We start from the raw sequence: 23,250 nt of genomic DNA, 5'->3' as shown, positions 1-23,250 counted from the left end.
GGCTAAGGCGCGAGGGGCGCGGCCGGGGGAGTCTCCTTTCCCTTTCTGAAAGAACATCGCCGGCTCCGCCCACTCCGCTCTCCCCGGCCAATTGGATAGGCTCCTCCCCGCCCCTCGCAGCCCATTGGTCCCTTTGAACGGGAGCTGCGGGGAAGCGGCCACCGAGGGGCGATGGCGCGGCCGCTGGCTGTCATGGAGGCGCCTGGGAGCGCGGAAGGGCCGGGCCTGCGGCGCGGAGGAGGACGAAGAGAGGAGATGGGTGAGGGTGCAGGGGTCCCCGGAGCATGTGCAGAGTGCAGGCGAGAACGGGGAACGGGGGTCCAGGAGGAAAGGAAGCTCTGGAAGCGGCCGTTTGGGGGGGACTTCTCTGCTGACTCTCCAGAGGGGCTGGGGTGGGGGGTCTCCAGGGAATTAGGGGCGCCGGTTTGACTGCGACCCTCTGAGGGCTTTTCCTGTCTCTCTCTCTCTTTTTCCTGCAGCAGCAGCAGTGGAGGAGCGGCGGCAGAAGCTGCAAGAATATTTAGCTGCCAAAGGAAGGCTGAGACCGGCCAGCGCCAAGTGAGTCTTTTGCTTTGCTTTTCGGAGTTGCTTACATAGCATCGAAACAAGAAAGTCCCTACCCTACCCGCAACTTTACAATCAGTCATCATTATCGCATGGCATGACATGCAAGGGGAAAGGAACAAGGAGGGAAGAGGAAAACTCAGAACGCAGGCACCAAGGTGGCACAGTTTAACGGCAAAGAGTTGCTCCCTGGATCAGGCCCTCATGTAAAGCTAGTGCAATAAGAGAACCTCCTGTTCATAGCTGTCAACTTTCAGATTTGAACATAAGGGATCAGCAGCCTCACCTGTCCCGGGAACTGTGTATGGGATATCTAACAATCCGGGATAGCAGCGGGAAACGGCGCTGGAATAAGGGAATTTCGCTCAAAAAAGGGAAGGTTGACAGCTTCCTCTTGGCTCTCCATTGAGGCAGCCTGGGGTGGCAGTTGGAGGAAGAAGGAGCTCTGATGGGGCTGCGAACGCCTGCCTGCCTGCCTGCCTGCCTCAGTGGGCCAGCTGGAAACATGCAAGTGGGGTGCGGGCTTCTGTCAAAGGTTCTCATTCTTCTCCCTTGCAACCAAACAGGCTCTCAATGCCACTCTGTCCTTTGGGCACTGTGCACCAGCCACACACAAATCATCCCCTGGGGTTGATCCCAGAAACAGACCAGGACCCCTTGAGGATGGGGAAGGCCTGTTGGCGTGAGAAGAGGAGTGGGCTTCATCCTGCCCAGTTGCACTTCCTGGGCTCGCAACCCTCATTCGTTTCTTGCATTTATATCCTACCTTTCTCTCCAAGGAGTTCAAGGTGGTATACTTTGGGACGCAGGTGGCGCTGTGGTCTAAACCACAGAGCCTAAGGCTTGCCAATCAGAAGGTCGGTGGTTTGAATCCCCGCGACGGGGTGAGCTCCCGTTGCTCAGTCCCTGCTCCTGCCCACCTAGCAGTTTGAAAGCACCTCAAAGTGCAAGTAGATAAATAGGTACCATTCCGGCGGGAAGGTAAACGGCGTTTCCATGCGCTGCTCTGGTTTGCCAGAAGCGGCTTAGTCATGCTGGCCACATGACCCGGAAGCTGTACGCTGGCTCCCTTGGCCAATAAAGCAAAATGAGCACCGCAACCCCAGAGTCGGCCACAACTGGACCTAATGGTCAGGGGTCCCTTTACCTTTACCTTTATATAAGTTTTTTTCCTCCCCATTTTTATCCTGTGAGGTAGGTTAGGCTGAGAAATAAATGTGCACTTCTGTAGCCTGATCCTGTGCAAGATTCTTCAGGTGTAAGTTATATGGGATTTGGTGGGACTGCAGATCCATAGGATAGAGATGGAAGGGAATTGGTGGGTCATCTTGCCCCCGCCCCCACCCACACACCCTGCAATGGAAGGATATACAAATGTCTCATACGAGGATTGAACCTGTAACCTTGGCATTATCGCCACACTTTAGACAACTGAGCTATCCCAAGTGTGCATGAATTGCAATCTTGGTCACATTTTTTATCCCTTGAAAGTAGAGGGAAGATAGAGGGAACGTTCGCCTATATGTGGTGCAAAAGGGTAAAAGAGTACAGTATTGGGCAATGATCCATGATGAATTGGAAAAAAATGTTTACTTTCCCCAAAAAACCAAAGTCCTTTCTGTTGGGGATAATTCAGACTGAAATTCCCAGGTTTCAGAAAAGGTTATTTATGTAATAAATATTTATGGCGGCCTGTGTTTTGTTAGCCCCAAAATGGAAAACAAGTGAGGTCCCAACCCAAGAAGAATGGAAACTTAAGTTGACAGAATATGCGCAGCTTGCAGACTTAACATATAAAATAAGAGAACCAGAAGAAGATTGGAAAACGTTTATTTAATATATGGGAAATAACTGTGTACAGCTGAAAACACTGGCAGCATTAAGATAAATTCAGCAGTGTAAATAAGTTTTGATGGATGTAATAATGGAATACTGACTGGCATAGTTTTTGCAAAATATACAGGGATTTATTATATGTAAAATGAACCATGGAAAGAGAAGAAAGGAAGTCACTGATATGTTAAGAATGCAAAAATGAGTCCTTTCAATTGTAAAATGGGGAAAAATTTTTAAAGAAAGTAAATTATTTTCAAACTTTTCCTTATGCTGCCCAGACCCTACTTGAAGGACAACAGCAGGCAGAAGAATCCAGCTCCCTCCAAAGCACAACCTGTAAGTAGACAAGATCCAGTGAGCCTCTGTATTGTGATCTAGAGAGCCAGAGTGGTGTAGTGGTTAGATTGCTGGACTGGGATCCGGGAGACCAGGGTTCAAATCAGTTGGCCATCAAGCTCCCTGGGTGACCCAGGGCGGTCACTGCCTCTCAGGTTAATTGAAGGAGAACCATGTACACCACTTTGAGCTCCTTGGAGGAAAAAGTGGAATAAAAGTGCAATAAATGAATAATAAATGTATATTCTGACCAATGACATGAAGAGTGTCTGAGACTCTGGGTCTTTCTTGGGCTCACCCTCGCTCGGGATTTAGATCCAGTCCCTTTTACCAGGATAATCTCTCTTTGCCTCACAATAGCTGGTGTGAGCTGGCAAGATCTCTTGGCAGTGGAGCCCAAGGCCACTCAGAAGGTGGCAACTTGTGTTGGAGGAAAACCTTGCTGTTCAAACCTCCTGTCACAGGAAGAAGGGAGGCATCCTCTGGTCTCCAGTTCCGACAAATATATAGAGTGTCATCCTCATTCCTTCTCTCCTCTGGAGCTGTACAAATTTGGTGGCCGTTACTGAATTGTCACTATATTTGTTTATATCGCACCGTTTCCCCAGAATGGCACTCAAGGTGGCTTGCATAAATTGAAACAACACAGACAAAATGTGGGAATGTTCTGGGGTGCAGGAGAGGATATATTGACTAATTATATCCTTATCCAACTTGTGCTAACAAGTTCCCAAAATATCAGCAGAGTTTATAAACATTCCCCTTTAAGTTCGCAACGGTAACGTCTGCACAGGTTCGCTAGAACCTCTATAATAATTACTCTCGTAATTTCGCCTTTTGTTCCCTCTTAAAATACAAGACACGACACAGTCTTCATAAAAGTATAAAAGAGTTTACTCACGTTCTGTTCACAATATGATCCCAGAAGGCAGACAGGCTTAAAAAGGTTACATACATTTAGAATCTATCTTGTAGCAAGATAGTCCTTTCCTCCTCTCTTGGCTGGGAGCCAAGAGAGCATCCTTAGATGTTTCCTCATCGAAGGAAGATGGCAGAGAGAGAGAGTGGCTGCCTGCCCTGTGCTTTTGTCATTACCTGCACAGGTGAGGCCACACCCACCTCTGGTCACATGCGGAGGAAGTCCGTCCCCAGGAAGTTTACCTGCTTGCTGGACAGACATCCCTCCCCATGTTCTAACAATGTTGTCATTGACTGCTCCTGTGTTTCACATCCCACACAAAATACACTACAGGATGCTAAAAACATTTTTTTTAAAAAGTTTAAAACTAGGTAAATTCAACTGGATCTGTTCTTTATATTATAGTCATACCTTGGGTTGAATGTGCTTCAGGTTGAGCGCTTTCAGGTTGCACTCCGCGGCAACCCAGAAGTAACAGAGTGTGTTACTTCCGGGTTTCACCGCTTGCGCATGCGCAGACGCTCAGAATGACATCACACATTTTATTCGGGATGCAAACGGAGCTCCGGACAGATCCCATTCGCATCCCGAGGTACCACTGCATTTTAATTCTATTAAAATACAGTTTCTGTAATAAAAACAGCACAACCCTATTTAAAGCTCTTTCTTTAAAAAAAAAAGTCAGGTCCTACCGGCCTGCCAGAATAAAACAGTTTTCACCTGCTAGCAGAAGGAAAGCAAGGAGGAAGGCAGTCTAGGGTCATTAGAGAGGGAGTTCCAAAGGCCCTCTCCCACATCCTGAAGCATGCCCGTGAGGGTGGTGGGGTGGGAAAAAGCCTCCCCCAAAGATCTCATGGACTTAATGCATTCTCAGACCATGTTTTCTGCAAGGCACTCTGCACATGCTTTTGTTGTTTAGTCGTTTAGTCGTGTCCGACTCTTCGTGACCCCCTGGACCAGAGCACGCCAGGCCCTCCTGTCTTCCACTGCCTCCCGCAGTTTGGTCAAACTCATGCTGGTAGCTTCGAGAACACTCTCCAACCATCTCATCCTCTGTCGTCCCCTTCTCCTTGTGCCCTCCATCTTTCCCAACATCAGGGTCTTTTCTAGGGAGTCTTCTCTTCTCATGAGGTGGCCAAAGTCTTGGAGCCTCAGCTTCACGATCTGTCCTTCCAGTGAGCACTCAGGGCTGATTTCCTTCAGAATGGATGCGTTTGATCTCCTTGCAGTCCATGGGACTCTCAAGAGTCTCCTCCTGCACCAGAATTCAAAAGCATCCATTCTTCGGCGATCAGCCTTCTTTATGGTCCAGTTCTCACTTCCATACATCACTACTGGGAAAACCATAGCTTTAAGTATACCGGCAAGCCACTCCAGTATCCCTGCCAAGAAAACACCATGGACAAAGACAACAGGCACATGCTTTTACTTTCCCCAAATTCAAACAAGTAACATGTCAGATTCACTGTTGTTTTTATGTGAAAGTGCAATATTTCTCATCCTTCCCTCCCCCCCCCTTTTCTCTGCTGTCTAAAAGCTCTTTTCCCAAATGCTCCTGTCTTTCTATACATTGACTTACTCAACTTAAAGGTATTTCTCTAAATTTCTCACTAAAATTGTCCTCATGCGATGATTGTGTGGGCATTAAGTTATCCCTTGAGTATGTCACAATGTTCTGCTAAAGCAAATCTGTCCATAGGGCTCATTATATACGGTATATTTTTAAAAACTCCCTCAAAATAACTGAACAGACATGGCACTTTTCAAGCTAAGTTGAGATCTGAATAGTGGCAGGGAAGGCTGACTGCTTTGCTGGGTTCACAGGACCAGATTAAGAGGCACTTGTTTGCTCAGGCTCTGTGGAGCATCAGAAGAAATTGTCCAAGGTCTCCATGCTATTATTATTTTTATTTATCTATGAAAATAGATTGATACTGCTAAATCATAAATATATACAGTGGTACCTTGGTTCTCGAATGTAATCCATTCCATAAGACCGCTCGACTTCCGAAACGTTTGAAAACTGAGATGCAGAGGGAAGGCTGCAAATGCAATTAAGAAAATTGAAAAACATGGAGCAGAAGCCGTTCAACTTGTGAGGTGCATTCAAAAACGGAAGCATTTACTTCTGGGTTTTCGGCGTTTGGGTTCCAAAACGTTCAACAATGGAGATTTTCGAGAACCGAGGTACCACGGTATACTCTCTGTGTGTGTGTGCTTTGCAGCAATAAAAACATTTAAAGCATAACAAAGTTAAAATCGGACATCAGTTAATCATTGTGGAAGAATTCGTTCTTAGTTGCCTGCATAGGTCTGACGGAATAGAATGCTTTTCAGCACGTGCTTAAAAGTTGGGACAGAAGCTGAATCTAGTGGCAGAGAGTTCCACAGGGTGGGAACAATGGCACTAAAGGCAACGGGTCTGTAAGGATTTTAATATATTTGTTTGCTCAAAGGCTTCTACTATTTTTCTAATTCTGTTTTATATAAAATGCCCTGAAAGCTCTATTTGGTGAAAAGTTGATTTAGAGAGTTTCTCAGATAATTTCACCATATTATTTTCTCCAATTCCAGACTGTCGGATCCCAGAAAACCGTTGCCCCAAGCACAGCCAAAAGTGCATCGACCAGGGAAGCAAAGGGGTCGGGACCTGCTAGCAAAGTCCTTCCAGATAAGCCATCCAGGGCTCTTGTGCCTCGGGAGCCAAACAATGCACCCACACAACTTCCAAGGAAGCGGGGGCCCGTACTTCCTCTCCCCTCAAAGCCCCCTGCTAGAAAACACCCTGAGAAGCTGGTCGGCAGGAACTCATCTGCTGGACATTGCTTAGGCAGGACAAGAGAACCTGGAAAGCAGGAATTGGCCACAGCATCTGGGACGTCAAAAGTCCTTTCAGACTCGAGCAATTTAGAGCGGGATAAAGAGAACTCTGGGCTGAAGCATGTTGGGCAGCCTCAGAAGAGAGAGACGTCTCGCTTCGGCCTCCAAGCCAAATCCCAAGCTGGCTCAAAACTGCCCGTGAAGAATGGCAAGCAGGCTATGGAAAAGAGCACCCTTTCGAAAAACCACAGGGCTGCTGCGGCACAGGTTAAGCCCAGAGCACCCTTAGGGGGACCTCAGAGGCAAGTCAACAGCACCTCAGTGGTGCGGACTTCACCACCCCGTGGACGGCCCTCGGCTGTTTCTAGGCCAGGAGTCCGAGGCCAAAATCCCAGATTAATAAAGCAGTCTGCGGTGATTCCACAGGCCGCTGGTCTGCCTGTCCCTGGAGGGTCTCTGGCTGGGAAGGAAGAAACAGCGTCATCCTCATCCCTGGGCATTCTTCAGAGGGGTCGGTCCAGGCCGCAGGCTGGTGCTCTGCAGGAGAGACCGCTGCCCGGTCGCCAGGGGGCCTTGCAGAGGAAACGGAAGGCCACTCCGGAGAGATGTCGTTCAGCGGCGCCTGGTGGCGCCAAGCAGAACAGAAGCCCAGGAGGGAGGGACCCGGGCAGCAAGAAGTTCAAGCAAGAGCCCAGGACTCCCGAGCCAAAATCCAGGCGCAGAGCCTCGGAGCAGGTCTCTGGAGGACGCGGGAGAGGCGCACCCAGAGAAAAGCAGCCGGCGAGGGAGACAGGCCAAGAGCCGAAGACCCCAGGCACTCGGGATCGGAGGCAAGTTGAACCCAGAGCGGGTTGCATTCACTCATTCCATCTGGGCTGAGGCTGCCCTGAGCAGCGACTAGCAAGGGGGCATTGTGGGGATCTGGGCCGATAAAGTGCCCCTTCTTGGGTTTGCCCCTGGGATGTTTGGGCTCTCGTTCACAACAGATCAGAGAAGTGGGTGCCCGAGTGGCTCTTTCACCCACTTCAATTATTCATTTATAAAAATAAATAATAATAATAATAATAATATTTTTTATTTATACAGTGGTGCCTCGCAAGACGAAATTAATTCGTTCCGCAAATTTTTTCTTCTTGCGAGTTTTTCGTCTTGCGAAGCACGGTTTCCCATAGGAATACATTGAAAATCAATTAATGCGTTCCTATGGAGACCGCTTGCCAGGCTGGCGGTGCGGAGAAGGGCTTTTCTCCCCACCGCAAGCCTTCAGGACAGGTACGGGAACAGAGGGGAAGGCGCGCAGCGCTTCTCCTCTGTTCCCGGGGCTTGCGGTGGGAGGAGGGTTTTTCCTCCCCACCGCCAACATTCAGAACAGCATTCTGAATGTTGGCGGTGGGAAGGAAAACCCTTCTCCCACCCCATGTCTTCAGGACAGCCATCCGAAGGCTGGCGCGTGGAGAAGGTTTCTCCGCCCCGCCGCCAGGCTTCGGAGCAGCCTTCCGAAGCCTGGCGGAGGGGCAGAGAGACCTCCTCCCGCCGCCAGGCTTCGGAGGAGGTCCGAGGACAGTGGGGAAGACGCACTGCGCTTCCCCGCTGTCCCGGAGATTTCCCTATGGGCTTTCGTCTTGCAAAGGAAGCCCATAGGGAAATTCGTTTTGCGAAGCGCCTCCAAAACGGAAAACCCTTTCGTCTAGCGGGTTTTCCGTCTTGCGAGGCGTTCGTCTTGCGGGCCACCACTGTACCCCACCCTCCCCAGCCAAGGCCGGGCTCAGGGCAGCTAACAAGCAATAATAAAAAGAAGTTGAATGAATACAACTTAAAAACAAGATTAAAATACAACATTAAAATATTGAAACATTAAAATATTAAAATGCAGCCTCATCACAGGAGGAGGAAGGAAAAAGGAAAACATCAGAGCAGCTTACAGTAATAAATGCATAGAACTATGCCATCAAAACTGTACAGTTGTACTTTGGATCCCAAAGGCTCTGGAACTTGGGTGTTTTGCTTCCCGAACGCCGCAAACCCGGAAGTGATTGTTCCGGTTTGCAAACGTTATTTCGGAACCCGAACATCTGACGGGGCTTCCGCGGCTTCTGATTGGCTGCAGGAACTTCCTGCAGCCAATCAGAAGTTGCAATTTGGTTTTGGAAGTTGAACAGACTTCCGGAACGGATTCTGTGTCAATTTCCAAGGTACAACTGTATAAAGAAGTTTAGAACACACATCGATTAACCATTGTGGGATGATGTATCCTTAATTGTCTGCACAGGCAGGCATTTAAAGTTTGGCACAGAGGTTGCCCGCTAAATCTCTAGTGGCAGAGAGTTCCACAGGACTGGACTGATGCCACCGTCTTGTTCCATCTGTCCGTCTTTTCTGCGTGGGGAATGGGGTCTAGGCGTATCCCTTAAGGGTGGGCCAGCGCATGGCCAAACTGCTGCCTCAATCCCTCATGCACCTGTGTGCTGTAATGTTCAGAGGAACCCCTAGATCTTTATTCAGCTGAGGTGCCTCAATATCTCCACAAGGTTCTGCTGATGGACTAATAGGCGATTCAAGATTACAGTTTGGTAAAGGCACACCTGCTTGCAAATAGGCCTTCCACACTTGACCGGGGACATCGTGTCCATGTGTTACTTTGTGTGCATGAGGAGCCACCCTCTTGGGAATGATGAGCTGTGATTCCTGCATTGCAGCGGGTCAGGCTAGATGGCCCTTTGTGTCCCTTCCAGCTCTGCAATTCTATGAATACTGAAGGCACGCAGAAAGCAGCCCCAAACAAAGGAGGGACAAGGAAGAAGAAGAAGTGATAGGCCTGCAAGGAGTCATAGATGACCCCAGTTTTGCTCTGGCTTCTAACTATTAATTGGACCTCCTTGGCCATGGGTAGGCAAACTAAGGCCCGGGGGCCAGATCCGGCCCAATTGCCTCCTAAATCTGGCCTGCAGACAATCAGCGTGTTTTTACATGAGTAGAATGTGTCCTTTTATTTAAAACGCATCTCTGGGTTGTTTGTGGGGCATAGGAATTCGTTCATTATTATTTTTCAAAATAGAGTCCAGCCCACCACATGGTCTGAGGGACGGTGGACCTGCCCACAGCTGAAAAAGTTTGCTGACCCCTGTTCTTGGCCATGGGTAGGCAAACTAAGGCCTGGGGGCTGGATCCGGCCCAATCGCCTTCTAAATCTGGCCTGCGGACGGTCCAGGAATCAGCGTGTTTTTACATGAGTAGAATGTGTCCTTTTACTTAAAATTCATCTCTGGGTTATTTGTGGGGCCTGCCTGGTGTTTTTACATGAGTAGAATGTTTGCTTTGATTTAAAATGCATCTCTGGGTTATTTGTGGGGCATAGGAATTCCCCCCCCCCCCCTTCAAAATATAGTCTGGCCCCCCACAAGGTCGGAGGGACAGTGGACTGGCCCCCTGCTGAAAAAGTTTGCTGACCCCTGTCCTTGGCCATCCTATTGCCCGCAAAGCCACAGAGGCTCTGATCAAGACCAGGCTTTTCACTGTAGCCTGGGAGATGCGTCAAGAGTGGCAGTGAGAGCGACCAACTCAGACGGCTTTGAAAGAGGATTAGACAAATTCATGGAGAGGCCTTTTTCCACCTGCCTTACCCCACCATTCAGCTCTAGGAGTCTTTCCCAGACCATGACTTTGAGAACAGCAGCAGCTGGGAACAAAGAAGGGATCATTTTTTTAATTGAAAAATTCATAAGTTGTGTGTCCTCGTTTCTCAATTTGATCCTTTTACGTGGTTTGGTATGTTTTGTGGGATTTTATGCATTGTAAATTGCTGCCGTTTTTATTGATTATACTTTTGCAATTCTTTATTGTTAAGTGTGAACTATTTAATTATTATCTGCTGGCATTTAATTATACTGTTTACAGTGGTACCTCGGGTTACAGACGCTTCAGGTTACAGACTCCGCTAACCCAGAAATAGTGCTTCAGGTTAAGAACTTTGCTTCAGGATGAGAACAGAAATCGCGCGGCAGCAGTGGGAGGCCCCATTAGCTAAAGTGGTGCTTCAGGTTAAGAACAGTTTCAGGTTAAGAACGGACCTCCCCTCCGGAACGAATTAAGTATTTAACCCGAGGTACTACTGTAGTGTTATATTTTAATGCCTTATTAAATATGTATTCATTAGATATGTTGTTCTGGCATTTTTGTATTGGGTCAGATTGTATTGGATCAGATTGTGATCTCTGCTGTCTGTCTTGTTGCTCCTTCAGCTTGCAAACCGCCTCGTTTGTAGCAATACAGAAAGGCGGTGCACAAATTAAAAGTGAAATGAAAGTGGCCGCTGATCCGGCCGGCCTGTCTTCGGTTCTGACGTCGTCTGACCTCTCCTTGATCTCCCTTAGGAAGCAGCTAGAGGAGTGGTTGGCATCCAAAGGGAAACTATACAAGCGGCCCCCGATGACCTTCCCCGTTAAAAGGCGGCCCCCGCCCAAGGAGAAGGAGGCCCTGGACCGCTCCTTCTGGGACTGCATGGAGGAAGAGATGGAGCGGCAAAAGGTGGCACAGCAAATCGCCAGCACCTTGGCAGAGTGCATGAAGCTGGCAGACGAGGTGAGCTTTGGGTCTTCCATCTAGTCTGGAAAGTTGTCCAGGAGCTTCATCCTTTGATGGGGCAGAAAGTGCAGGCCTGGTTGGTTAGACTGATAAGCGCCACCCATCAATAAGTATTCACTGTGTGGCTTAAAAGCAGAACCGTTTACAAAATAAAACCTGCAATCATTAAAATCCACAAGGAATGATAAAAGCAGGGAGAAAAAGCTGTCATGGTGGACCAAGGCAGCCTCAATATTGTTTTTCTTTACTTTGAAACTATCCTTTCTCCCACCCTGCCGGGAGCAGAGTTTTTCCACAATTGAGCAGGATATAAATGAAATAAGGAAGTCAATCAGGTTTTTATTGTTTTCTGCCCTTGGCCCATTGCGCTGTAACTCTCAAGAAACAAACTGGGCAGTCCAAGAGTCAGTTGAAACAGAGACATTTTCAGAAGTGCCCGTTGCCCAACATCAAAGGGAATGTTCCCTAAATGGGGGGGGGGGTCTGAAATATGGGGGGGGGGGTCTGAATTGAGCCTGTGGAACTCCCTGACCCTTTGCAGACCGAAGTGGGGAATGTCAGGCCTGACGGGCAGCAAGCCCATTTTCTATGGGGAAGTCAGAATGCAGGACCTGTCTGCATATATTATTATTAGAGCTGTTTGACAGTGGAACAGACCACCTTGGAAAGGGGTTGACTCCTTCATGGGAGGTTTTTAAAGGGAGGTTGGGTGACTTAAGGTTCAAGGGGCAGGTAATAATTAAAACACAAAATTACACCAAAAACAAAACAAAAAACAATTTAAAACAACTCAGAATTACAGAAATAAGGAGGGTCCTAAAATATATGTCTCCAGGGTCAAGAGGGACTGGTTTTTTTACGCCGCCTTTTCTTGGCAGGCCTGGGTCTCCCAATGCCCGGCTCTGTAATGTCCGGAGGTACAGGAATGCCCACCCAGTTTTCTGTCTTCAGTGCCAGCGACTTTGCCATCTGCTGGTTCTATCCTCAAGCACTGGGGCAAAAGGAAAACAAAAACCAATTTTGCACAAACACACCCTTAAGGCTGGGCTAGCGCTGCCCAGTGGAAACAGTCTGCCTACAGAGCGAGCCCAAAATGTCTCTCATCTGCCGGCCTCCTTCTGACTCCTTTCTGTTTCCCTCCAGGGGGTTCCTTCGGAAGAGCTCCTGGCCATGCTGTCCCGCATCCCAGAGGCAGAGAAGTTTGCCCGGTTCTGGGCCTGCAAGGCGAAGCTGTTGGCCCGCCAAGGCCCGTTGGATGCAGCCGGGCTGTACCGTGCTGCTGCTTGCGCTGGAGCTGTGGTGGGTGGCATTCCCTTACTCTCGTCCGCTGTGTCTGCGGCAGAGAGGCAGAGGCATTGTGGTGTAGTGGTTAGAGTGCTGGGCCAGGACCTGGGAGGGCAGGGTTCAAAATCAGACCCACGGAGGCCCAAAGGAGCTTTTCCCCTTCCAAGGACATGCCAAGAGGTGTGGGGAGGTGCAGGGCTCCCCGACAAAAACAGAGTCCTACGCCAGCCTCCCGCCTCCCTAACCGTCTGGGTTTGAGCTTCCTGAACCCCAAAGCCTGGGCCAAAAATGCTCCGAGCATCTGCTTGACTGGGATTTGCGCAAGAGGTGCCCCAGAACGTGGGACGCACCCCCAGTAAGGAGCCATTTCTTGCTATGGGCTCTTGTTCACATCAGATCAGGGGCCCCAGCCTAGGTGATCCCTGGGAGTTCCTACAAGTCTATGATTCTCTGGGGGCTGCTGGAAGACCTGTGCGCCCACAAGCAGGGGAGGGAGTTGCAATTGGCTGTGGTCCCCCCACCTCTGCTATAAAGGACCATCCGTCCTGGGGTGGAGCTGTTAATCAGCCAGTCCTGCGGAATCTCCCTTGCTTGGGCCGCCAGCTCTGTGCCCCCACCATGTGCGTCTTTCCCCCTGCCCCCCAAACAGCTGTAGCAAAAGGGTGTTTGTGCATGAAACCTGCTCCCTCGAAAGGTGGTGGACTTGCCTTCATTGGATATACCGTATTTTTTTGCTCTATAAGACTCACTTTTTCCCTCCTAAAAAGTAAGGGGAAATGTGTGTGTGTCTTATGGAGCGAATGCAGGCTGTGCAGCTATCCCAGAAGCCAGAACAGCAAGAGGGATTGCTGCTTTCACTGCGCAGCGATCCCTCTTGCTGTTCTGGCTTCTGAGATTCAGAATTTTTTTCTCTCCTTGTTTTCCTCCTCCAAAAACTAGGTGCGTCTTATAGAGCGGAAAATACGGTATTTTTAGCGGAGGTGGAGGATCGTTCACCTTGGATTCCTGCATTGCAGGGGGTTAGACTAGATGACTCCTTGGGGGCCCTTCCAACTCTATGATTCTGTGAAATCCTGCAGGCAGCGCTCCGAGGCCTGATATGGAGGTCAGGTGGGATTGCTATGAGGAATTATGAAAAATGAAGCAAGCCATTGTGTCAGCAATGAAAGCATTGCGTTGACTGGGTTTGAGTCATTGACAATAGTTTCTGATCAAATCCCATAAGCCTCTGCATCTCTGCCCATCTTCTCTTACTGTCCATTTTCTACGCCTGACAGGCACGTATAAGCACTCTAAAACACAGACTGGTTGCTTCCCCAGGCATCCTGAGCAATAAAGATAGTAGGTTACTTTGATGTAGCTTTTGTTAATCTTTAGGTAGACGCAGGTGGCGCTGTGGGTTAAACCACAGAGCCTAGGGCTTGCCGATCAGAAGGTCGGCGGTTCGAATCCCCGCAACCAGGTGAGCTCTCGTTGCTCGGTCCCTGCTCCTGCCCACCTAGCAGTTTGAAAGCACGTCAAAGTGCAAGTAGATCAATAGGTAGCGCTCCGGCGGGAAGGTAAACGGCGTTTCTGTGCACTGCTCTGGTTTGCCAGAAGTGGCTTAGAAGTGGCCACATGACCCGGAAGCTGTACACCGTCTCCCTCGGCCAGTAAAGCGAGATGAGTGCCGCAACCCCAGAGTCGGTCACAACTGGACCTAATGGTCAGGGGTCCCTTTACCTTTAGGTTGATCTTAGGACCAGGAAACAGAGTTTCACATGGAAGTGATAAAGATGCCTAATCTTTACTGCCTGTTTATGACCTCCGGGGTTGCTGAATGCATTCCTCCTTTAGTCCTGTTTTATTTACCCCAGAATGTATGCAGGCTCAGATTAGCTCTTTGTAGTTTTAACTTTAACTTCGTCCCCATGTGGGGGTTTTTTAAATGCTCAGAGGAAATCTGATTGGTTCTTACAAACACTGTGTAAAGGGTTCTTTGGTTTATAAAACAACCTGGGCCAGGGGGTGGACAGATTATTATTAACACTTCCTCCCAGAGTCTTGCTGGTCAAGCCTGGTGTGTATTTTATTAATCAGAGTCCAATCCTTGCTTGCTTTTGGAACGCAACAGCCTGCTCTGGTTGCTCAGTGATGGACTTCCTTTTGTTCTCATTCCAGCCTCTACGAGAGTTGAGAGATGCCCTTGTTGACACTCTCAAGCGTTCCAGTCAAGCCTGGGGTAAGCAATGGATCAGGCCAAGGGCTCATCTGGTCCAGCACCCTGTTCTCACAGGGGCCAGCCAGATGCCTTTGGGAACCCGCAAGCAGGATTCGAACACAAGAGCCCTCTCCCCTCCTGTGGTTTCCAGCTGCTGAGATTCAGAAGCACTGCTGCCTCCAGAGCATAGCTATCATCGCTGGGTGTTCTGGGCTTCTGGCCTGCCAGCCAAACTCTTCCCCCCCACCCAAACACACACATGAAAGAGTGAAGAGAGGGCAGCTTCTCCTCCCCCATGTAGAATACAGTGGTACCTCTGGTTGCGAACAGGATCCGTTCCAGGGCCCCGTTCGCAACCTGAGCAGAATGCAACCTGCGTCTGCGCGGGTCATGATTCGCCACTTCTGCGCATGCGCATGACGTCATTTTGAGCATCTGCGCATGTGGCGAAACCCGGAAGTACCCCGTTCCGTTACTTCCGGTTCGCTGCAGGAGGTATCCTGCAAGTACATAACCTGAACCGAACATAACAAGAGGTATGGCTGTACCTTACTGCTGCTTTAAGGCCAGTGCCTAGTGAAGGAATTGTAAACAAAATGATTTTTCACATTCCTCACTGGAAGTTAATGTTGTATCTCTGCATCTGGGAATATACGCAGGCGGCCTTTTGCAGACAATGCCCAAAGCAAGCCCTGCATCCCTCTCTCAGTTCTGCAGGCAATGCTCCTGGTTTTTCCAGATGGGGTTGGGCTAAGCATTCTTGGGTCCCAGTCAAAGTTTCCATTTTCTGGCCCCCTTGTGTCAAAACCTTCCTGCGAGGGAGCGATGTTCCTTTGCTTCTTGCCAAAGCTTCCTTAGAGCTCAGGACCATTCCCTGAAAGAGTGTGTCCCAGGTTGAGCCTAGTATCTGCAAGGAACTGTGCACCTCCAAATTCAACACAGTGGATCTCGTGACCCCGTCCTCGACCCCCAAAGTGGCCATGGACTGTTTGACTCATGCCCTACTCTCCTTCAGCAGAGGCGGCTCCCTGTTCTTCAGAGTTTTTCAAGCATTGCACATCGAGAAGGCTGCGTGCGTGTTTCTTTTTACCCAATTGCGATTTCTACATTTATAAGTCTGCGTTCAGTTTATATTTTGTTTCTCTTGTGACTTAATGCACCGTAGCTTGCTCTGCATGTCCCAATGCAGCCCTGCAGGGAGAGAGCTTTGGACCTGGACGGATGGGGGCGGGCAGAGAGGGGCAACGCTGGAGAATCTCAGCACTGTTTGAATCTTCTTGGGCCTGAGAGCGCTGGAGTTGCCTCCCTGGCAGCATGGCTGGGTAGGCAGCAGGCAGGAGCAGGGCAGGACCATAGAAATAAAGGACCAGCAGCCTCGAAAATAAGGGACCAGCAGCCAGAATAAGGGATTTTCCGGGCACAGGTATGTTCAACTTCTGAGCCCCTCCGAGCCAAAGGCAGAAAGCCCAGCCAGCAGCCAAACGAAGCCTCAAGCGGTGGTTCCCACAGCGCAGCAACCCGGCAAAGGGGATGCAGCAAGGGAAACCACCGTCACCTCTCTGCTGGGAAGCGCCGAGCAAAGGCGAGTCCCCAAGCAACGCGGCCGATTTGATCGGCACAAGGCATGCAAGCTCCACCCCCCAGTCATCCTTAAACTCCTTATTGGTGAGCAACGCAGCCAAGCAACACAGTTGGAGCCTCCCTCCTCCTTGGCTGGGAGGGAGGGAGGGAGAGGAGCTGCTTCCTTTGAAACCTGGGAAATTTAAGGGACATGGCGCTGGGATAAGGGACTGTCCCGCCAAATAAGGGACGCTTGACAGCTATGGGCAGGACCCTCTGGAGCCAGCTTAAAAGGAAGATGCCCCGCTTGCTGTCGGTTGCCAGCTGCGGCAGTGGGCCCTCTGGGCGACTGCCTGCCCTTGGAAGCAGGTCAGTCTTCTGCATGGGGACATGGAGCAGTTTCTGCAAAACCAGAACAGGTGTGCCCTTCTTGCCCTTGCCAGCAAGGCCCCTCCAGGCTGCTCTGGGCAAAGGCAGGCCCAGCTCAGGGCTCTTCCTCTTCAGCCACTGCCTCTCCTTCAATGGCTTCTCTCTCTTCTACCCCAACAGCAACCCCTGCTGAACTCCGACTTCCCGGCAAGGAGCGGGCACAGAGCAACGGGCAAGGACCAGCTTGCCAGCCTCTTTCGGCAATCAAGCTTCAAGTGGCATCGCTGCCCAGGTAAGAGGTGGGCCTTAGCTCTGTCTTTTTCAACGCTACCCTATCCTTTCTGAGGTGAGGCAACCAGGAAAGGAAGGACAAGATGGCGGAGCAGGCCGGGGCAACTGGCCGCCTTCTGGTTCTGAGGGGTCCTCTATGATTCCATGCCCTCTGTCCCTTTCCAGAGCCAAGGAGCCGAGTGCGAGGCCAAGCCTGAAACTCCTGACCCCTGTGCGGCGGTCTCTGCGGATCGAGCGGGCGTCTGCTCGCTACCCAGAGATGCTGAGGGACCACGACCCCGTCGTGTCCTGCCTGGACGAAATCACGGACGCGGAGGACGGCTGTCGCTTCATCTTCCGCAAGAACGAAGCTTTGCCAGAGACGGTGGAGGTGGAGGGCTTTCTGCCACGGACCTCGGCGCCAGCCTCCCCAGACCCACCCCTGCGCAGGCCCCTGTTCTGTTAGAGCTGCATCGGCGGACTGGAAATGTGGGGGGTCATAGCATGGGACCCTTTTCCGAATATATATATATATATATGCATCTTTATTCTTGAAATGATTAAAAAAAGAAAAAGAAAACAACATTTTTGACAACATGGGTGGCTTTAGGAAGAGGCAAGAATTGGGGGGGGGGTCCCTCATCTCTCCCAGCTGGATTTCTCTCTGAGCAAAAGGAATTTGGGGGGATGGGGAGCCTCTGCCTGCCGTTTTGTGGGCAGAGGCAGAGAAGGGTCGTCCCCATATCCTGGTTGTGGAATGGGTTTTTCAGAGTGGGGTGGGGGCCTGGTGTCCTGGGCTTGGCACCGCCAGGCCTCCCCCTAGACCCCAACGAAGTCCAAGTCTTGGGTGCCAGGTGCCCATGTACGGGAAGCCCCTTGGGCGGTGGCATTTGTGTGGATTTTCTGGGAGCTGCGAGTGGATTGTTAGCTCTTCCGCGTTTCTCGCAAGAGAGGGCATTGTGGCAAAGGGGTTGCACAGGGCTCCCCTTGGACCTGGCATGGGGCTGTTTCTAAACTCCTTTCTAGGGCTGCTTCTGGCTCCTCTGCAAGACACTCGAATCCGCTCCATTGCAAGCCATCCTCAGTGGGCAGCCCCCATGCCCCCAAATGCTGCCCCTCTTCTCCCTCGGACAGTCTCCTCCTTTGGGAGGTCCTTGTGCTCGAGGGACAGCTGAGGGCCTTGTCTGGCTTGCCAGTGCTCAGCGACGAGGCCACAGCTGTTCCTGTCAAAACACAGAGCCACAGCCGCCTACATTTGTGGCAACTGCATTGACCTCCCTCAGTGCCCAGGCAGAAGAGGGGCTTGGGTTTTTCCCCAACCCCACCAGAGAGCCTCTCCTTTGCCGTAAGCATCTCCCGATTTCTTCCCAGGACTTCTTGAGTCTTTGGAAGAGCAGGACGGCCTAGTGGCTGGAGCCTTGAGGGAAGGGGCTTCCCTCCAGCACAGTGGCAGGGGGTCACGCTGGATTGCTCCCTTAAATACTTGACCCCACAACCGCAGCGGTGCCTGGGAGTAGGAAGGGATCTCAAAAGCCCTTTGGAGAGGTGGTTGAAGCCAGCAGCCATAAGGAGCTCAGCTGGGGCTGCTCTCCAGAAAGCTCCCACTTTGGAAAGCAGCCGTGGGGCCCTTTGCCTCTCTTTGGAATCGGGAGCGTCACAGGGAAGGGTCTGGGGCGGACCTCTCCTCCCCCCACCCCTCTCTTAGCAGCTTAAGGCATTCGTTCCACTCAAGATTTTCCTTCTGCATCCTCCGTTGGGGTCTGGCTCAGTCGTGCTCATCGTCGGTGTCTTCCTGGGAAGCGCTGTGCAGCTTCTACGGGACAGGGAAACAGTGGTACAGTGTTCAGAGAGGCCCCTAAGCTGCTCTTTTGCAGCAGTTAAAAGTGTTGCATGCTAAACACTTAAGCAGTTTCCTGGACTCAAATCCAGTTGCATGAAATGTAACCCTAAGGCAGTGAGGGGAGGAGGATGATGATGATGATGATGATGATGATTAATTTATTGATACCTATCTGGTGGAACAGGACGCAGGTGGCGCTGTGGGTAAAAGCCTCAGCGCCTAGGGCTTGCCGATCGCATGGTCGGCGGTTCGAATCCCCACGGCAGGGTGCGCTCCCATTGTTCGGTCCCAGCGCCTGCCAACCTAGCAGTTCGAAAGCACCCCCGGGTGCAAGTAGATAAATAGGGACCGCTTACTGGCGGGAAGATAAACGGTGTTTCCTTGTGGTGCGCTGGCTCGCCAGATGCAGCTTGTCATGCTGGCCACGTGACCCGGAAGTGTCTCCGGACAGCGCTGGCCCCCGGCCTCTTGAGTGAGATGGGCGCACAACCCTAGAGTCTGTCAAGACTGGCCCGTACGGGCAGGGGTACCTTTACCTTTTATCTGGTGGAACCCAGTTCAGGTACTGATTGATTGCGTGCCTTGGTTTTGGAATGGACATACGGAACTGATTAAGTTTGAGAACCACTGTTGGCAATGACTAACTGAAACCTAAAGCCATTTTCAGTGTGCCGGCGTGGGTGTCAGTAGAGGGCAGCCGAGAACCACGGGAGGGAAAGGAGGAAGAATGCTGGGGTGTGTTGTGACAGCAGAAGAGCAGAGAGAGACTCACCTGCAGCGGCCTGTGTTGGGGCATCACATGCCCTGCCAGGAGACCCATCTCGCTGAACTCCACCCGGGTGTGCTCCACGGTGGATTCATGGGGCATCTGGAGGGGCAAGAATTGTCACGCAACTGTCAGGGTTGGGGGGTGGGCATCAGGAGGCAGACCCAGCCTCCCAGAGGAGAAAAAAGCCAAGCTGCTGCAGAGCTGGCCAAAAGCTGCAAGCCTGTGCAGGAAGGCTAGACGGTTGCCCCTCTCGTCCTGTCCCCCTGCCAGCTTAGAAGACTGGTCTCTTCCATAGAAAAAGCCTGTGATGTAAGAACATTGGAGGAGCCCTGCTGGATCAGGCTGAAAGGGCCCCATCTATTATGGGATCCTGTTCTCACAGTGGCTAATCAGATGTCCCCATGGGAATCCCTCTCCCCGACCGCCATGTGGTATTCAGAAGCACTGTTGCCCCCAACTGTGAAGGCAGAACACAGTGGTACCTCAGGTTACATGTGCTTCAGGTTACCGTATTTTTCGCTCTATAAGACACACTTTTTCCCTGCTAAAAAGTAAGGGGAAGTGTGTGTGTGTCTTATGGAGCGAATGCAGGCTGTGTGGCTAAGCCAGAAGCTAGAACAGCAAGAGGGAGCGTGGCGCAGTGCTCCCTCTAGCTGTTCTGGCTTCTGGGATAGCCCGCAAAGCCTCCGCAGGGAAGTGCGATGAAGGCTCCCTGCTGCCCTGCGGAGGCTTCGAGCAGCTATCCCTGGCTTTTGCGGGCAGCTCTGTCCCTTCTCCCACCTCCCGCAAAAGCTAGGGATAGCTGCGCTCCCTTTAAAGAGCGGGTGGCTCTTGCGGGAGGTGGGGAAAGTGACAGAGCACGCGACTCTGTCACTTCCCCCAGCTCCCGCAAAAGCCCCCAAGAGCTACACCCCCTTTAAAGAGCCGTACGGTGCATGTGTGCAGCTCCTGGGGGCTTTTCCTCGAGGAGGGAGAAGGGCAGCCCGGCAGAGCCTGGGATGCATACAGGCTCTGCTCAGAACTCCCTTTAAATAATTTTTTTTCTTCTTGCATTCCCCCTCTAAAAATTGGTGCGTCTTATGGAGCGAAAAATACGGTACATACGCTTCAGGTTACAGACTCCGCTAACCCAGAAATAGTACCTCGGGTTAAGAACTTTGCTTCAGGATGAGAACAGAAATCGTGTGGCGGCGGTAGCGGGAGGCCCCATTAGCTAAAGTGGTGCTTCAGGTTAAGAACAGTTTCAGGTTAAGAACGGACCTCCGGAACGAATTAAGTACTGTATTTTTTGCACCATAACACTCAATTTTTTCCTCCTAGAAAGTAAGGAGAAATGTCTGTGCGTGTTATGGAGCGAATGCCTGCGGGTGGCGGGGGGGATCTGCTGCAGTTGTGAGCAGAGGATCCATGGTTCCCCTTCCTTCCCTCCTCCGTGGTTACAAAGCATGGATCCACATGGATCCTCAGGATTTTTGAATTGGGCTACTCCAAACTCACTGTCAGATCACATGTCTGTGGCCACAGCATGAACCACAAAAATCATATATCCACTATTTCGTTTAGAGTATTTTTTTTCTTGTTTTCCTCCTCTAAAAATTACGTGCGTGTTATGGTCGGGTGCGTGTTATAGAGCGAAAAATACGGTACTTAACCCGAGGTACCACTGTACAGCCAGCAGGGCTGACAGCCATCGATAGCCCTTTGCTCCCTGAACTTGTCTACTCCTCAGCCCTTTCTCTGGGCCAAGATCCATCTCCTGCCCCAGGGTGCCCTACCCACATACCAGGGTGGGTGGTGCCCGGAAAAGGTAGCTGAAAGGGTAATAGAGGAAGTTGATGAAGGAGGCGGCATAAAGGTCTGCGTAGCGCATCAGCTGGTTGGCAAAGAGGGTCTGGCGGGACCCACAGCGGAAGAGGCTCCCCATCTTCCCGTAGCACATGTCCATCTCGTGGGTGACTTTCTGCAAGAGAAGAAGAGTCCCTGCTCAGTCAGGTGGCAAGGATAGAAGCAGGGAAACATAGGCTTGAGAGGTGGGGTCCTGGCAACCAGGTACCCCTTTTTGGTTTGATGACCTTTGTCAGGGGAGAGGAGACACACACACACCCGTCTCTCTGTGGTGGTAACACAAATGCTTCGTGTGAGATGCGGCCACAACTTCCAAGTCTACTCCAAGTACACTGAGGAGGAGTTTGGAGTTTAGATTTGATATCCCGCTTTATCACTACCCAAAGGAGTCTCAAAGTGGCTAGCAATCTCCTTTCCCTTCCTCCCCCACAACAAACACTCTGTGAGGTGAGTGGGGCTGAGAGACTTCAGAGAAGTGTGACTGGCCCAAGGTCACCCAGCAGCTGCATGTGGAGGAGCAGGGAAGCGAACCCAGTTCACCAGAATACAAGTCTACCGCTCTTAACCACTACACCACACTGGCTCTCAGGACTTTTGCAAATGAAAGCCCCAGTGAATATTAGAATTGTAGAGTTGCAAGGGACGACAAGAGTCATCTGGTTCCTGAAATGCAGGAATCCCTGACCGATGGCCGTCCAAAACCTCAAATGAAGGAGATCCCACCACCTTCCAAGGTCATCCGTTCCACTGGCAAACTGCTCTTGCCATCAAAAAGTTCTTCCGAACGTTGAGTCGGAATCGCCTTTCATGCAACTTGAATCCATCAGTTCGGGTCCTCCCCTCTGAAGCAGCACAAATCAAGGTCACTCCAGGTATTTGAAGATGACTATCATGTCACCTCTCAGTCTTCACCAGGCTAAACATCCCCAACTCCCTCACCTGGGAAGTGTCCCTGAAGAAGTCGGCAGATCCTATAAGCAAGAAAGCTCGCCAATGGTGGCAGCTTGACCCATCATGCTGGCCTTGCTCCACATGTAAGGTAGCTTTTTCTAGTATGCAAGTTTTACCATATTATTATTATTATTATTATTATTATTATTATTATTATTATTAAAATTTGTATACCACCCTATACAAGGTCTCAGCCTTAATAGCAATCCCAAGTGATCTGTGGCTGCTCCGACTAATACCGTATTTTTCACTCTATAAGATGCACTTTTCCCCTCCTAAAAAGTAAGGGGAAATGTGTGTGCGTCTTATGGAGCAAATGCAGGCTTCGCGGGCTACGCCAGAAGCCAGAACAGCAAAAGGGAGCACTGCGCAGCGCTCCCTCTCGCTGTTCTAGCTTCTGGCGTAGACACACAAAGCCTCCGCAGGGCAGCCTTCATCCCACTGCCCTGCAGAGGCTTCGCGCGGCTATCCGTGGCTTTTGCGGGAGGTGGGGGAAGGGACAGAGCGTGGCTCTCTCACTTCCCCCACCTCCCGCAAAAGCCCCCCCCCCCCCGAGCCATGCTCCCTTTAAAGAGCTGCGCAGAGTGTGTGTGTGGCTCTTGGGGGCTTTTCCCCGAGGAGGGAGAAGCCTGCAAGCGCTGCACACATGCTCCACGCGGCTCATGAAAGGGAGCGCTGAGCAGAGCCTGGGATGCATACAGGCTCTGCTCATCGCTCCATTTAAAGAATTTCTTTTCCTTGCATTCCACCTCTAAAAACTAGGTGCGCCTAGTGGTCCGGTGCGTCTTATGGAGTGAAAAATAGGGTATTTTAAGTTTTTGCATTGAACCCTTAATTGTGTATTCTTCCTTGTGTTCTTCCATGACTTTCACAACAGGAAAACATTTAATGCTCCCCCACCCAGCCAACAATGTCCAGGTGCCAGGGGTATTTTAAGTACAATGGTACCTTGGTTCCTGAGCAGCTTAGGTGACGAACAATTCAGCTCCCGAATGCCACAAACCCAGAGTAAGTGTTCTGGTTTACGGACGTTTTTTGGAAGCTGAACTTCCATTTCGGCTGTTGGCATGGTTTCCAGGGCCAATCAGAAGCCGTGCCTTGGTTTT

At 50.9% G+C, this 23,250-nt stretch overlaps 2 protein-coding genes and 1 non-coding gene across 4 annotated transcripts in view; 2 read left to right on the top strand and 1 right to left on the bottom strand.

Annotated features, from left to right (window-relative positions):
* The first annotated feature begins 135 nt into the window (after positions 1 to 135).
* Positions 136 to 18,715, top strand: CKAP2L (cytoskeleton associated protein 2 like). 2 transcript variants are annotated; one of them, XM_028741251.2, is made up of 9 exons: positions 136 to 259; positions 480 to 558; positions 2,679 to 2,736; positions 6,230 to 7,305; positions 10,846 to 11,053; positions 12,200 to 12,355; positions 14,501 to 14,561; positions 16,650 to 16,761; positions 16,926 to 18,715. In XM_028741251.2, the coding sequence occupies exons 1-9, from the start codon at positions 172 to 174 to the stop codon at positions 17,203 to 17,205; spliced, it is 2,118 nt and encodes a 705-aa protein (XP_028597084.2). In that variant the 5' UTR covers positions 136 to 171; the 3' UTR covers positions 17,206 to 18,715. The 2 variants fall into 2 exon arrangements, with proteins under 2 accessions (XP_028597084.2, XP_077787322.1); XM_077931196.1 differs by having other exon boundaries at positions 6,230 to 7,309; positions 10,850 to 11,053.
* LOC114603664 (small nucleolar RNA SNORA57) lies at positions 11,918 to 12,058 on the top strand. The gene has a single exon (XR_003708136.2). It is a non-coding gene; the product is annotated as a small nucleolar RNA SNORA57 (small nucleolar RNA).
* Positions 17,270 to 23,250, bottom strand: part of NT5DC4 (5'-nucleotidase domain containing 4) — a 50,139-nt gene continuing 44,158 nt past the window's right edge. The window contains exons 16-18 of the mRNA XM_077931197.1: positions 21,132 to 21,308; positions 19,352 to 19,447; positions 17,270 to 18,552 (exon numbers count right to left, since the gene is read on the bottom strand). Of these exons, the coding sequence (XP_077787323.1) occupies positions 18,505 to 18,552; positions 19,352 to 19,447; positions 21,132 to 21,308 (321 nt within the window). The 3' untranslated portion in view covers positions 17,270 to 18,504. The remainder of the gene's footprint in view (positions 18,553 to 19,351; positions 19,448 to 21,131; positions 21,309 to 23,250) is intronic.

Source organism: Podarcis muralis, chromosome 7, assembly GCF_964188315.1.
Source record: "Podarcis muralis chromosome 7, rPodMur119.hap1.1, whole genome shotgun sequence".
Classification (NCBI taxonomy): Eukaryota; Metazoa; Chordata; class Lepidosauria; order Squamata; family Lacertidae; genus Podarcis; species Podarcis muralis.
Note: the sequence above shows the minus strand (reverse complement) of the source record. Positions and strands in the feature narration are given on the sequence as shown.